Source organism: Simochromis diagramma, unplaced genomic scaffold, assembly GCF_900408965.1.
Source record: "Simochromis diagramma unplaced genomic scaffold, fSimDia1.1 OVJJ01000171.1, whole genome shotgun sequence".
Classification (NCBI taxonomy): Eukaryota; Metazoa; Chordata; class Actinopteri; order Cichliformes; family Cichlidae; genus Simochromis; species Simochromis diagramma.
Window position 1 is genome coordinate 396,771 of NW_024387222.1, and position 15,994 is coordinate 412,764.

The 15,994-nt window shown below is 41.3% G+C and overlaps 1 protein-coding gene across 3 annotated transcripts in view; it reads right to left on the bottom strand.

Annotated features, from left to right (window-relative positions):
* Positions 1-2,222: 2,222 nt before the first annotated feature.
* LOC120746557 (ectonucleotide pyrophosphatase/phosphodiesterase family member 2-like) overlaps positions 2,223-15,994 on the bottom strand; it is a 33,559-nt gene continuing 19,787 nt past the window's right edge. For 2 of the 3 annotated variants that reach the window (XM_040051975.1, XM_040051978.1), the window contains exon 25: positions 2,223-4,477. In XM_040051975.1, the coding sequence (XP_039907909.1) occupies positions 4,307-4,477 (171 nt within the window). In that variant the 3' untranslated portion in view covers positions 2,223-4,306. Of the gene's footprint in view, positions 4,478-13,922; positions 14,565-15,994 lie in introns of those variants that run through there. The other variant, XM_040051977.1, reaches the window with a different exon arrangement.

Below are 15,994 nucleotides of genomic sequence, written 5' to 3' on the forward strand. Positions count from 1 at the left end.
GAGATTTGCTATCGTTTTCGCTTTAAGTAGCATATTAGCTCATATTTCAGATTTAACTGGGACTGACTCGTGTTACCACTTGAATATTGTCATGGTCTGGGTCATGCAACCCAGTGTTTGGGTTCATGTTATGTCTGGTTTCAGGCGTGCTGGTCATGTTCATGTTGCTCATTCATGTATTTGTTTTATAGTTATTTCATTTCCCAGCACAGACTCATCATAGTCACTTATTCATAGCTTTCTGCTTTGTTTGCCACCTTTAATCCAGCCAAAATAAAGGCTCGCTTTTTGTTTCAAGTTGCTGTCTCCACGTCTGTGTCCGCTCCTGGGTCCTCACACTGCCCATGCCCACCCTACAAATGTATGGTAGTAGAAAACAGCTGACCTGTGTCCTAACATAGAACAATGCGTAATTTCCAGAAATGCTAGTTGGGAAAAATGAAGAGACACTACACGTGCATTAAGGAGATGAAACATTATCGTGTGTATCCCCAAAAGTTTATTCTGTTCATCTGGATGTAGCGTCTCACTGTCGTTGCCCACGTGAGCATTGAAGTCTCCCAGTAGGACGACAGAGTCCCCAGGAGGAGCGCCCTCCAGTGCCCCACTCAGGGACTGCAAGAAGGCTGGGTACCCTGAACTGCCGCTCGGCGCATAAGCACAGATGACAGTCAGGACCCGTTCCCTGACCCGAAGGCGACCCGGAGTGCCCACTCCAGGTCAGGGACGCGACCCTGCCCCAAGTGGAGGAGTTTAAGTATCTCGGGGTCTTGTTCACGAGTGATGTGAGAAGGGAGCCAGCCGGCTGGGGTTACTGCAGATGCATAAACACACCTAGTGTGATCTAAATGATGTTACATAAGCTGCATGATTATGCAGCTTATGTAACCTGTGAAAAACTCCTTCTAGCAGAAAAGAAGACTGTCATTCTGCTAAGAAAAGCATACCACTGAGCCACTTAAGCAAAGAGAGAAAGAAGCTGTGTGCCAGTTATGTGCCAACCATGAGCCAAACACTCACACCGGCTATTACATTAAAAACAAATATCCAGTCATGCAATAAAATGTAAGAAATGTAAAGTAAACACAATCATATTAATATGACTGAAGCTACTGCAGACTCACCGTGGCAAGAGACACAAAGTTCTTGACTCATTCCTGACTCTAATCAAAGTGCCTGTGGTGTATCTGCAGATGGGAAGCTGGATGTAAACCCTTGTCTCTGTTGTAAGAGGTACACACTTTATACACCAACCCTGAGAACCTCAAACTGATTCTACCGTTAATGGAGCTACAAGTTATTCCCTTCGCCAGCCTAACGGAGGAGTTCAAGGTCATCAGAACCAGGGAGGTGCTACTTTTTGGAGCCTCAGCAGACACTGGAGTTTCCTCTGCAGGTGTTGCTGTGAAGACTGAACAGATGTGGCAGGCTTTGGAGGCTTTGGAGTGAGCACATATTTTGAGTTGCTCCCCTAAAGCCCTGGTAGAGGGGAGAAATATATGGCACCACTGAGGTCTTGAACACAGTAGCTGATGCGATCTCTACAGGGAATCAACAGGCCAAACGCCAGATTTACCAGATACTGATTTAAACCTCTGAACTAGCTGAAGACCTGTACAGGCTTTACAGGCTTGTTGACCTTTGAACTCACAATCCCCCTCGGAGGACCATTTTGAGGACACCCATGAGCTAAAGGTGGCAAAATATCAGCAGCTTGTAGAATTCTGACGGGTGGAGGATCTGCTATGAACCCTTGAGATGGGCTACAGGAGGTTCCTGGGTCGGTCTCCGTACCACACACTTACAGTTGTTGGCATCAGAGGGTTGCAGGAGTGGAAAGCTTCCAGATGGCTGTGGATCAAGAAAAGGGAACCGTGGTGTAGTGCACTGCTTGGACACAAGCTGGGGCCCGATCACCTCCAGCTGAGTCACCCAGGTGAAAGAACGCCTGGGCTCTTCATAGGTAATGTGACCCAGCTCCTCACCTGCGCAGGTGCTGCTTCTTTAAACTTAGTTGTATAGCAAAATCATTTAGGGGACAAAGGTGAACATGAAGCATGAGCAATAAATTACAAGGAAATCTGTTTGCAAAATAAAGTTGAAGTTGAGCCATCACAGAAACCTTGATGCTTTCTTAAGAACAAAACTTCTCAGGTTTTCAGGAGTCATCATCTGCCAGTCCAGTGGTTGCAGAGAACAACACAATAAAAAACAACTCAGTGAACGTTTCCACTACTCTACAGATTTTATTTGAAAGACTACAAGAATAAACATGGCTTCATACACATCTTGACAGGTCTATTAACTGACTTTTTATTGATCCTTTTACTTATTACCATGACGATGGCTACGCAGTCACGAGTAGTTAGGTATGGTAACACTGGGCTGATGTTACAAAATGCCAAACGTGAAAAAAATGCAGGTTCTGGCTTATCGGTGTAGAAATAAAGGCATGGAAGCAAAGTTGAATTTGAATAAAGAGATAACGTCAGACAGATGACATCAGTGTCGCCTCTCCACCGTTTAAACAGAACTAAAGGACACTTCCATGGTTTCGAGGTTAGGTCTCATTTTAAGCTATCATGTTGTAACTCAGTTGGTTCAAAATCAAAGTGAAGGTCAAACGATATTCATTTTAATTTGTGCTTTCAGTATCTCGGCTATATTACACTGTATTGCAGAGACACGTGGTTTTACAGCAGCCTCTTTGCACACCTAATGTCTGCATTCAGTTTGCAAAATAGTAATCATTGGGACTGAGATGAATGCATTCATTTCTCTTTAAATTTTCTAAAAGAGGTGGTGGCATTAAGTTCTTTAAACTTTTAATTAAACTGGACATGTTCCAAACCACACTCCTTTGTTGTGATTGTGAGTACATTGTTAGAACGGGAAAAGCAAGAAAACAAGACTGGAATTGGCATGCTGTCCTTGTGCTGGCATGAGCTCCCTGCAGGTACTCCGGTTTCCTCCCAAAGGTGTGAATGTGAATGCATGTCTCAGATGTAAGAGCTGTGGAGGATTGGAAACCTATATAGGGTGCACCCCACCTTTCACCCAATGATTGCTTGGTTTCAGCTTCAGCTGCCCAGGACACTGAACAGAATCGGAGAAGCGATAGCTAGTAGGATGGACGAGTGGCAAAGTTATTATAAATATGATAAATTGTAGAAAAATTCACACCTTTTGACAGAGTTAGCTAAAGAGATAACAAGCAGGTGCTTATGAAATCACAACGACAGTTTTTCACTGTAGGTGCAGGACTATGGTCGGTTAGGCCTGTTGGATTCACTGTCACACAACTGTTGGTTAAATCATCATGGAATCAAGAAACTAAACACCAGCAAATTTGCACATTTTAGCCTTTAAACTCTTAACATCCGCTAGATCACCATCAAGTGGTTTAGGGACAAAGGGAGAAAGTTGGGTTTTGTAAAAAAGAAGTGCTACATTTTCAGAAATTAAAAGATAAGAAAAAATATGTGTTCACTTTTTTTCCCATTTGGGAAAACTCTGCCCATAATCATAGTCTTATAGTTAGTGGCACAGGCAGTATGAAACAGGAAGTAAAGTAAAGCCAGTGCAGACGTGCCTTCAGCTGAAGGCCAAGAGTTCTGGACCTATAGAAGTGTCTTAATCTTGATCAACCTTTTGATGAGTTTACAGACTCAGTGACTAATTTGGGGGCATGTTGCTTTTAAAAGTTTGTGATTCCACCTGTTACACTGGCTGCTGTGAACAGGTCAAGCTACAAGATTGAAGAAATTAAAGCCTGGTTGATATGTTCTCATTTTTCACGTCATTTTTTAACCACTTTGATCTTTTTTTTTTTAATCTATTTTCTTACAGTTTGCAATGAAAACTTCTCACTGTGTCAGTTCACAATGATTATCCTCCATGATCGAAGACCACCAAGAACGGATTTTTCTAAATGACTAAACACATTTAACTTTAAATATTAAATCTCATAGCATGCAGTGCATATGGCAGTAGAAATGTGAAGGAGAAATCTCTTTTAGGCACAGACATAAAACACTGGTGTGGTTCTTGATGTGTGCTTTAGAATGCGTACTGCATCTTTCCTGTGATAGCTTATTCCTAAACAGATTTCATAGCTAGGGTTGAATATTCCTGTCGTAACAAACCATTCTTGTAATTTTCAAATATGTGTTCCCTTTCCAAGCACTTCTTGGGCGGTTCTTCAGCAGTGGAACAGCATTATGTTGTCTTTCCAAAGAGCATGCAATAAAAATGCAGACATTTTACAAAGGGTTACATCCTATATGATCATCTCTGTCTCTGGCTCCTACTCATCCCCCTCAAAGGTCTCCAGGTAGGTTTTGAGAATTAGGGTGTTGGTGTATGTGAGGTTTGTGGATCTGTAGAGGTCCAGGCCCGTAAGGATCTCCACATCTCGTACTCGGGCTGTGTGGAGCTTCAGCATGTCTTCGACCCACTTCGATTCATCCTCGGCGCTCTGCAGAAACAAAGGCTGTGATTCAGCAGCCGATACCATCATGCATTCATTTTTTTCTAATATTTTCCACAGTTATTGAAAACATTTCACCACACAAGTTGTGCAATTGCAGTGTGACTTTTTCAAGTGACTTACTGTCTGACTAACAGTAAAGAAGAACGACGTCTTTGTGAATGTCTGTTGTTTCCCGTTTTACTTTCATAGTCTTCTGTGCTATGTGGACATTAGTGCCAGCTGTGTTTGCACCTGTTTCCTGCCTGTGTATTTTAGTCCTCAGTCTTGCCCTGTTTGGCGTCACGTTGTTAACCATCAAACCTCCTCAGTGCTGTGTGTGTTTCCTCCATATTCGTAGTATTTTCCTAGTTCTCAATCCCAGTTTAGTTCACTAGTTTTCATGTTTCTAGTAGTGCTGTCAGCGTTAATCTCGTTAAAATGACAGCAAACACAGCAAATCTCCATTAACCGTGGATCACCCCATGCGTGGGGCTGGACGGTGTCAATGGGTTAGTGCGGTTAGCTCATTAACGCGTTGACGCCGTCCATTTTAACGAGATTAACGCTGACAGCACTGTTTCTACTTTCCGGTTTCATTTTCTTGTATCCGGTGTAGAATTTTTCCAGCAAATAAAGCCGCCGTTTTGAGTCTACTTTTCCGTGTTCTGAGTCCTGCGTTTGGGTCCTCATCCTGTTTGCCACACAGGGAAACAGGAGACGTAGTTATTTCTAGGATCTGAAATATAATACAAACATAACCTCTGCACACTGCCTTGCTTCTCATTATTTTTATTCAGGACTAACATTTCAGTTTGTGCAACCTTTGACCCTGTACTTTATTTAGTTTACATTTCATCCCTTTTCCTGTTTTTCCGGTTAAGACATCTGTGAACTGGATGGATCCGCCTTTTTGTTGGGGCTTGCTCAAGTTTCACATAGCTAAAAAAAAAAAAAATATATATATATATATCCCACCACGCTGTATCTCTGCCTCTGTATATATTAATGTTGTGAAATTTTACCAGCCAGAATGTATATTAAATATTACACATGTCCATAAACCTTTCTCATATCAAACAGCAAGAATGTCCTTGGACTATTTCTGTGGCCGCTTTGGTGTAAGCAACATGTAAAACTATGAAACTCATTGTTGAATATCCAAGGTGCAGTAAAAACCCTCTTTAGCAGAGAAGTACACTTTAAAAACGTCTAAACATTTAGAACCCATTGAGTTGTTTTCTCTAAATTTATGTTTCAGTAATTTGAAACTAAAGCTAGATTGTGTTGGTTCTGCGTGATACCATTTTACCAAGATTGAAGATTATGTGAGACAAAATGAAATCCCTAAAACAAGTTAAAATACTGACCACATAACTACGCTTCAAAGCCAGCACACCATTGTTCATGGGAGAGCAGAAACATGTCAGCACCTGCCCTGCTGACAGTTTGGTTTACTTGTTGCCATTTTGATGACTCACTGTCAGTACTTTGCAGAATTAACAGGAATCTCAATATCAAGCAATAAAAAAAAAAATTTCAAACAGCTTTTCATGCTTCCTCAAACTGACAATTTTAACAAGGTCATAAGACACATGACACAGAGCTGCACACTGATCCCAATATTGCAGTTATTATGCGTGACAGGTTTACAGTTGGTGAATGTGACTTTCCTCAGAGCTAGATTGTGACACCAGTAATGCTAAACCTCTGAATCACCAGCTGTCTAGAAATGACACGTTTTAAGCTTCTAATCTGAACATGACTCTGAATTTTTTAATATCAATATTTGCTCACGGCCTGAGTTGTTGGTTCTTGTAAAGTTTATAGTCAAAATGCCAGTAACCAGAAACTATACAAGGTCTCCATGTTTTTGTGGTTGTTTTTATATCTTAATTAGCTCTTGTGAGGTAGGTAGGTATTTGATTTAGGAGAAATCCAGTATTGCAAAGTTTCATATCGTTTCCTTTCTGAACCCACATTTACTTAGTTTTGCAGATGAAATATTGGCTCTGTACTCTGAGCCTGTACCAGCCTGATTGGCTACAGCCTCCAAGATTAACCCACAGCTCATAGACACAGATGACATGCTGGTGAACACCGAACAGACCAGATGTGTTTACACAGTTGATCTAACACACAACTTGTCATTTGGCTTCAGCAGCCCGATTTTCTGGGTTATGGCATTAGACAGGTCTGACACTCCGTACTTTATACGCCAAACTACAATCTTTTACAAACTGAACACCCTGGTGTGAGAATGAATCTACTTCAAAAATTGTTCTGGTTCAATAACCGGTGGTTCTGCTGCTTAACATGGAGTTGAAAAGCAATCCAGAAGCTTTCAGTACCAAACATGTTGTCCCAGGACAACCGTACGTAAAACTTGCTGGAAGTAATTTCAAGATCATTCTTATGTTCACAACATAATATACAAAACATCAACAATGGAATCAAACCAGCAACCTCTAACCACTACACTTCGTTGATGATAACATTGAGAATAAAATGCAAGATGCATCAACTGATGGAAATAATGTGAAATTTAGTATGACTAATGCCATATCAGTGATCTTTCGGAAAAACAGATCAACGGCATTAACATTGATGACTACTACTGACAACATTTCATTTGCAACAGACAAAAATAAATATACAACAGGGGTATTTTTTGACTCAAAAAAAAGCTTTTGATACGCTGCAACATTTTATTTTGATTTCTAAGCTGAAGTATGGGGTGAGAGGAAACGCTTTGAACTGGTTAAGTAGTTATCTAGAAAATGGGTTCCAGTTATTTAGACAGTTCATCTGAAAGACTGAAAGTTGAATGTGGGGTTCCTCAAGGTTCTGTTTTGGGACCAAAACTTTTTAATTGATATATAAATGATATTTGTCCAAAATGTTAAATTCCGTTTTGTTTGCAGGTGATAAAATTTTATGTGCTGGAGATAAATTGAAACAACTGGCTGAATTGATGGTTTCTGAAATGGAAAATCTATATAAAAAAAAAAAAAAAAAGGTTTGATGTAAACAAATTATCTTTGAACTTGACAAAGAAATGAAATTTATCATTTTTGGAAAGCGTGTAAAAGAGGATGAAGTAACTCTGTCCATTGATGGAGTTCCAATTAAGAGAGTTACTGAACTCCGTTTTTTGGGGGGTAGTATTGGAGAATAAATTAACATGAAAATCGCATATTGAACATGTTAGAAAAAAAGATGGTTAAAAATATTTATATTTTGGGTAATGTCAGAGATATACTGGATTATAAGGCAATGCGTATTTTAGATTTCTCACTAATTTTCCAGTTATTGTGCTGCGACTTATATAAAACTTTTATACTTTTATACTTAGAAGAAAGTGGTACGAATGGTTCATAATGTTAAATATAGAGAACATACAAATCTGTTTATAAAATCGAAATTGTTGAAATTTGAAGACTTGATTTGAGGACCAGTCGCTCCGTAATGGTCGATTTGGGCAGCGGCCCTTTTATTTGCCACACACAAATACACTGTGGTTTCTGCTCATTCACCCTGGGACACAGACACTCCCCTGGTGGCTCACTGCTGCCTTCTGTGTCTCTGCTCCTCACTGACAACATGAAACAACCCCACGTCAATCCTCTGACCATTATTACTTTAAAAACTGATGGTCGGTCCGTCCAGAAAATTGCTAAAACCAGAAATCACACCTCAGGTCAGAGCCCACAAAGAGTCCCAGTAGCAGACACATCTCTACATCAGCTGTTTAGAGGAGCTGAAAAGCTCAAATAGCTGCAAAGAAACCACGACTAAGGAAAAGCAACAAGCAGAAGAGATTTGTCTGAAAAAGACAAAAAGTGAACAGATGGTCTCTACATACATGATTCCCACCGTGAAGCATAGAGGAGGAGGTGTGATGGTGTGGGGATGCTTTGCTGGTGACGCTGTTGGGGATTTATTCAAAACTGAAGGCACACTGAACCATGGCTACCACAGCATCCTGCAGCGACATGCCATCCGGTTTGCATTCATTTGTTTTTCAACAGGACAATGACTCCAAACACACCTCCAGGACGTGTAATGATGGAGTGCCAGAAGTAAAGAAAAACCAATGAAAAGGTGTGTCCAAACTTTTGACTGGTAGCGTACCTGCCTGGACCTTCTTTGCCACCAGCTCCACTTCCATGCACTCCTGTTCAATCACTTGGAATTTTCAAACAACTCTTTCCAAGAAGAGAACAGAACTCCCATGCCTGCCCTCCACTCCTTCCACCGACTCTCTGCTCACCAACTCCTACAGAGCATTCCCTCCCCTCAGCTGCTTCACTCACCTGTAGACCAAGTAAGCCGAACCCTCTCCATCTCCGATCACACACCTCTCTATAAAAGCAGTGGCAAGACTAACTCTTCTCTCTCCCGTTACAGAAGAACCGGCCCCTGTGAAACTCTCCAAGTGTCTCATTTTTGCCTGCCTTTCTTGATGAGATAATTCAAGAATTTCCTTGTTTCATTTTGCATTTCATCCGTCTTCTTGTTTCTGTCCTCTTAGGACATCTGTGAATCGGATGGACCCGACATTGTTTTACGCTACTGTATACTGGTTAAAGTGTCATCCACAGATGACATGAATTCCAGGAAGCAAAGGACAGACTCTATTTTTTGGGAAGATGAAACTTTTCAGTCAGGAAGTACGCTATTTCTAATAAAACTGAAAACATTTCAGGTTGTTCTCAACACATTCTGTGAATAGTAATGAGCTCCGTCATTGGGAAAGGCATCCAACTACAACTGATACTCCTCCACAACAGAAACCAGTCGAGCTGGTTCATGCATGTGACGAACTCCTAAAGATTCCTCCTAGGTGAGGTGTTTCTGGGATGTTCAATTGGGAGAAGGGCTCAGTACATACCTGGAACACACACGTGAGAGATTACACCCGACTGGCTTGTACATGCCCGAGTACCTCCCTGAAAATAGGCTGGGGGAGGGAGGTCTGGGGATCCATGACCAAGACAACACCCATCAATGCAAGAAGATGGATGTTACAATTACTATATTATGGTGTATTGATAAAGGTAGGTAGGCCTTTCTAAATAAAATCAACTGTATGTAACTATGTGCATATATGTTTGAAAAATGTCAGATTGTTCGTTTTTACATAATCCTGCTGACAGACTGTAAAAACACAGCTTCAGGCGGAGCTACAGAAACTCAAACATCACAGTTATAAGACATCAAAACAATATGACTCACAAGCAAAAGGTTGACGAAGAATAATATTTTGTCATTCCAAGACACATGAGCTAAAGTGGTGTGTGTGACTGGGCGCACACACAACGAATGGAAAAAGTTCAAGAGCACAAACAACCCAGGTACACAAAGGGAACCACATATCTCAAAACTATTTATCCTCACAACGCTTGTCACGCACATGCCTACACACAGAGTGAGAGAAACCCCTGCGATTATGTTTCTTTTAGGACATCAACCAAAACAAATAGAGCGCTGAAGCCTGTCAGGATATACTCAACTCACCCTCTGAAGAGTTATTCCCTGGAAAGCACATTACATTAAAACATCTTCCCATTTATCCATTCAGGGAGTCTGCCAGGAAGCCAGCTGTTTCCTCCATATCAAATGTCTTTGCCAGCTTCCAACTATACCTTTTATCAGACTCAAAGTAATCAGTGGAGTGCAATCATTTCCCAGAAACGATTATAATATTCAGAGTAAGATGACAGGAAAGCACAGACAGTGTTTCCTTGTCCAGGGGAATATTTGTGAGGATTGATTAACTGTTCCGATATCAAGAGCAATAAATACTTCCAACAAATAACTACAGCCTTTCTTCCTCAGTGACTTGTTTCTTATTGAGGCCATACCCATAACTTTCATTCTTTCTTTTCTTAGAAATTCGCCATGCCATAAGAGATTGCAAATGGGCCACTGTGGCTCCGAAAGTTTGCTTCAGGCACGTCCTCCCTCCACACCTTTGTCCCTTCTAAAGAAGGTACTTTGTCTACATCTTCCTGATATCTTGTTCTTTGTCCCGTTTCTTTGCTCCATGGATATTGTTAAAGAATATTTCCTTACAGTTTTCTATGTTTTTACTCCCTCTTTCATTCCTTTTTCATTCTCTTGAGCCTTCATTTCCCATCTTCTCTTACGCAGATTCACAGGCATGCTATTACTGAGCAATATATGATACAGTGGGGCAAAAAAGTATTTAGTCAGCCACCGATTGTGCAAGTTCCCCCACTTAAAATGATGACAGAGGTCAGTAATTTGCACCAGAGGTACACTTCAACTGTGAGAGACAGAATGTGAAAAAAAAAATAAAAATCCATGAATCCACATGGTAGGATTTGTAAAGAATTTATTCGTAAATCAGGGTGGAAAATAAGTATTTGGTCACCTCAAACAAGGAAAATCTCTGGCTCTCACAGACCTGTAACGTCTTCTGTAAGAAGCTTTTCTGTCCCCCACTCGTTACCTGTATGAATGGCACCTGTTTGAACTCATCATCTGTATAAAAGACACCTGTCCACAGCCTCAAACAGTCAGACTCCAAACTCCGCCATGGCCAAGACCAAAGAGCTTTCGAAGGACACCAGGAAAAGTATTGTAGACCTGCACCAGACTGGGAAGAGTGAATCTACAATAGGCAAGCAGCTTGGTGTGAAAAAAATCAACTGTGGGAGCAATCATCAGAAAATGGAAGACATACAAGACCACTGATAATCTCCCTCGATCTGGGGCTCCACGCAAGATCTCATCCCGTGGGGTCAAAATGATCATGAGAACGGTGAGCAAAGATCCCAGAACCACACGGGGGGACCTGGTGAATGACCTGCAGAGAGCTGGGACCAAAGTAACAAAGGTCACCATCAGTAACACACTACAACGGCAGGGAATCAAATCCCGCAGTGCCAGACGTGTTCCGCTGCTGAAGCCAGTGCATGTCCAGGCCCGTCTGAAGTTTGCCAGAGAGCACATGGATGATACAGCAGAGGATTGGGAGAATGTCATGTGGTCAGATGAAACCAAAGTAGAACTTTTTGGTATAAACTCAACTCGTCGTGTTTGGAGGAAGAAGAATACTGAGTTGCATCCCAAGAACACCATACCTACTGTGAAGCATGGGGGTGGAAACATCATGCTATGGGGCTGTTTTTCTGCCAAGGGGACAGGACGACTGATCCGTGTTAAGGACAGAATGAATGGGGCCATGTATCGTGAGATTCTGAGCCAAAACCTCCTTCCATCAGTGAGAACTTTGAAGATGAAACGAGGCTGGGTCTTCCAACATGACAATGATCCAAAACACACCGCCCGGGCAACAAAGGAGTGGCTCCGTAAGAAGCATTTGAAAGTCCTGGAGTGGCCTAGCCAGTCTCCAGACCTCAACCCCATAGAAAATCTGTGGCGGGAGTTGAAAGTCCGTGTTGCTCGGCGACAGCCCCAAAACATCACTGCTCTCGAGAAGATCTGCATGGAGGAATGGGCCAAAATACCAGCTACTGTGTGTGCAAACCTGGTAAAGACCTATAGTAAACGTTTGACCTCTGTTATTGCCAACAAAGGTTATGTTACAAAGTACTGAGTTGTATTTTTGTTATTGACCAAATACTTATTTTCCACCCTGATTTACGAATAAATTCTTTACAAATCCTACCATGTGGATTCATGGATTTTTTTTTTTCACATTCTGTCTCTCACAGTTGAAGTGTACCTCTGGTGCAAATTACTGACCTCTGTCATCATTTTAGGTGGGGGAACTTGCACAATCGGTGGCTGACTAAATACTTTTTTGCCCCACTGTATATAACAATCTGTTGTTGTTGTTACAATTTCCTCATTTTAGTAATTTCCTTTCGCAGTTTTCCCTCGCCTGCTTCAATCCTGTGACAGTGACTAAAGTATCTCAACACACTGGAGTCGGTTTATGTTTGTGCAGTAAGTTAGCTGTTAGCATATTATAAGTTAGCATATTACCATAACCTCACTGTAACACAGATTTTCATTGGCCTCTGCTATCAGTGCAGATTCTTAATGGCTGATATGTTGCACACAGACACACTGATCATGTACTCTGTGTTCTCTGAAAAGAATTGTTTTTATCATTTAGGACATTTGGAGTAAAAACATGAGACTAGATCAGTAATGTCTTTCAAACAGCTCGTGCTGGTGGTTGTTGGGAAGCCATCTCCTCAATTTTCTCCTCAAATGATCAGTGAAGCTAAACATCTATTGTACCGTTTGACAAGTGACAATGGGCGAATTTTTAACCATAAAAACACACAAACTCAAATGTTTTAGCACTTTTCCTGATTTATTTTTCTTGCAGCTATTAGATAAGACACGATTTATATGTTTGCCGATGGCTTAGAATTTTAATCCAAGGAGCAGCCTGTGTGTGTCACACTCAGTGACTCATTATTTATTCAGAGGCACATTTTTCAGTCACACTAACCCAGACCTTCCCAAAGTGTGGGGCCCGCCCCCTAAGGGGGGCGCAGAGCCATTGCAGGGGGGGCGCGGTATGAAAAGGGAAAAAACTAAACAACGCTTGGACACTGCTAGCACGGGGCACCCACAAAAACGCAAAGCAGGAGATGAAGCATCGCTGAATGTTTCCAAACCAACTTCATTCTAAGCCAAAGACTAGAAAATATGGTGAAGCAAATCTGCCCTTTGGCTTCACCTGCACAGGTGCTGAGGTAGGTCTCCCTGCATAACTGCTTTTCCCTTCGTCGGGAGCAGCGCTGGGCTGTTCAAATCACAGACAAACAGCATCCCACATTCTTGATTTTTAGTTCACAAACACTTCTTGTAATGACTCACTACTCCTGACATGTTGGAGATGTTAGCTCTTTATACAGTAAAGTTACAGTGAGATACAAATAACATCAGGCTGATCCTGCCACGATTTGTGTTTTTAAACCCATTTTGCACAGAGAGGCATTTTTTGAAAAATGTATTGACAGCAATGTTGAATATTATTACACAGGAAAAAAACAACTACATGTAAAATAATTAGGCCTCTGCCTTTGTAAATAGAGGGACGGTAACTGCTTGTGTAAACGTGCAAAACCTGCAGATAGAGACAAAATACTGTTAATCTGACTCTCTGCAATTCATCTCCTGTAAACAATAACGTGGCGCACAGCGTGACGTGGAAGAAGGCACATACCTTTAACATTGCGTGACGAACTCTGCATTCCTCGTCCACACAAACCCAAAAAAGGAGTTTAAAAAAAAAAAAAAAAATCTCCATTTTCGGTGATTCGAAACGCCGTTTACGTGGACGAAACAGCTGCGTGTTCAAAATCACCGGTGTAGGTGCGGACGCAGCATAAAAGCGTTAGTAGTTTATTTTATTACTACCTGCAGTTTACTTGTATTTGCTTAATTGTTCACTAAATGTTTGAGCTGTGAAATAAACCGCAATGGAGCAAAATATGGGCGTGTGTGGTTGGAGGATGTGTTTGTGTGTATGCGCGAATATTTTTCTTGTAAAACAAAGAAGGGCCCAGCAAAAGAAGTTTGGGAACCACTGCCCATATTTCATTACATATTTAGACAGCAGGGACAAAAGCCAGATGTTACAGCAATGAGTCTTATCATTATTTATTTAGTGTCCCAACACTCAAGTTTTGGCATCATTTCCATTCACAGAGAAGAGGAAATCAAGTGGATCCGAACACTACGAGTCTAATATGGGTTTTGCATTTCCTTTGTCTATAATCACATATTTATTGAAGGTGCAGTGATCTGAGATCGGTGGGACTCTTTATAGTCTGTTTTTTCGCAGAATTCATCTGGTTTGAAAATATCATATCATTTCAAATTTGTCTCTGAATCACAGACAAACGGGCCGAGTGCTATCCTGTCTTTATTTATTTAACATACAATAAACAGAAAACGAGTGCAGACAAAGAACAGCTGGCCTCTTGTCCTCACTTCTATTTGCCGTATTGCCTCTCAGCATCATGCAAAACAGGACTGCAAAATACTGTTTGATAGGTGGTTTCTGTAATCTGGGCGTTGTGCTCGTTTCAGGATCATTCGTGGCTCCTTGAACTGCCCAGCTGGCTCTGAACTAGCAGTTCTGCATAAACAGGCAGTCAGGGTGGTAATAAGTTTACATGTCATGTTGCTGTACTATAGATACAGTGTTTGCCCCTCCCTGATTTCCTATTTCTTTGTATGTTCATCAAACTTAAATGTCTCAGATCATGAAACGCCCATCAAACAGGTAAACACAAAAGCGTTTATTAGTAAAGGAAAAACTTATAGCCAGTTATCGCAAACGGTTGATTGCAGTTTTTGCGGCTCAGGCTGGCCCAACCTGATATTAGGTTTACGGGCCAAATACCCTCACACAGGACCAGCTAGGTTTGGATTTTTCCCCTTAATAAAAAACCTTCATTTAAATTCTTCTCAATGATCTGAAATATCTAAATGTATCAGGAAACCATCAAACGTGTTCTGTGTGTTCTACATGTTTAGGAGGACGAGGGCATCTTTGTTGGGAATTACTGATGCCTGATAACTCTCCAAAGCAACAGTACTGTTACAATCATGACACCATAGCATGTAAAGCTAATCTAGTGAGCGTGCTCAGAAGCATGTCATAATTGGTTCTTTGTGTAGGGAGTGAGCAAAGAACAAGTCAGTGACGCACAAAATCAGTGGTTCTGTGAGCACGTACTGGATCAGGGTTTTTATTACACTGGTCATGACTCTTTGTTCCAGTGCCTCCTAAAGCACACGGCATGAGTCAGTGTAAGAATTATCACTGTTTATCATTACAATCTCTAAATTATTTTTCCCCACTTCTGAACGGCTCAAAAAACCCCAAAGACTGACCTGGTCAGAGTCTAGAGTCCAATCAGATTGAGCTACTTTGGCGTGATGTTAAACACGATCATTTTCATGCTGGAAACCTTCAAGTGATGCTGAATTTAAGAAAAGAGGACGAGTGGGCCAAACGTTACAAATGTCATAAATGTTCCCATTGCTGCTTTCTTCTTCTTCTCTTGGATCTTGACCTATTATGAACTTGTTTGAAAGACGTTGCTCAACCTTACTCCGTCCCACCCAACAGAGGAAGAAAGGACCAAGTTGTGTGCCGATAAACAAAGACACATTCTTTAGAAATGACCCAGTGGTGCATTCGCAGCATGGGATTGTTGGCTGTTTAGTTTTTTAAAAGAGTCAAAAGCATGGCATGAGAATGGAAGTAGTTTAACCTATACTGAGTATATATATTTGTAGGGTCTGCATAAACATGAGCAGTGTGTTTATCATGAACTAATTGCAGTTTTATATTTAGAGCTGTTTGTAAAAGCTCCATCATTTAATCTGCCCGCTCCATTCATTCTGCTCACGACTGGAGCTGAAGAGTCCCAGGAAAGTTTGGAGATGTTTACAAAGCTGCCCATTAACAGGCACACAGGGCAGCGGATTAATCACAGTTTATGTAACATTGTTATTGAGCTTGGACGCAGAATAAGAAAATGTACTGGTACTAAAAGT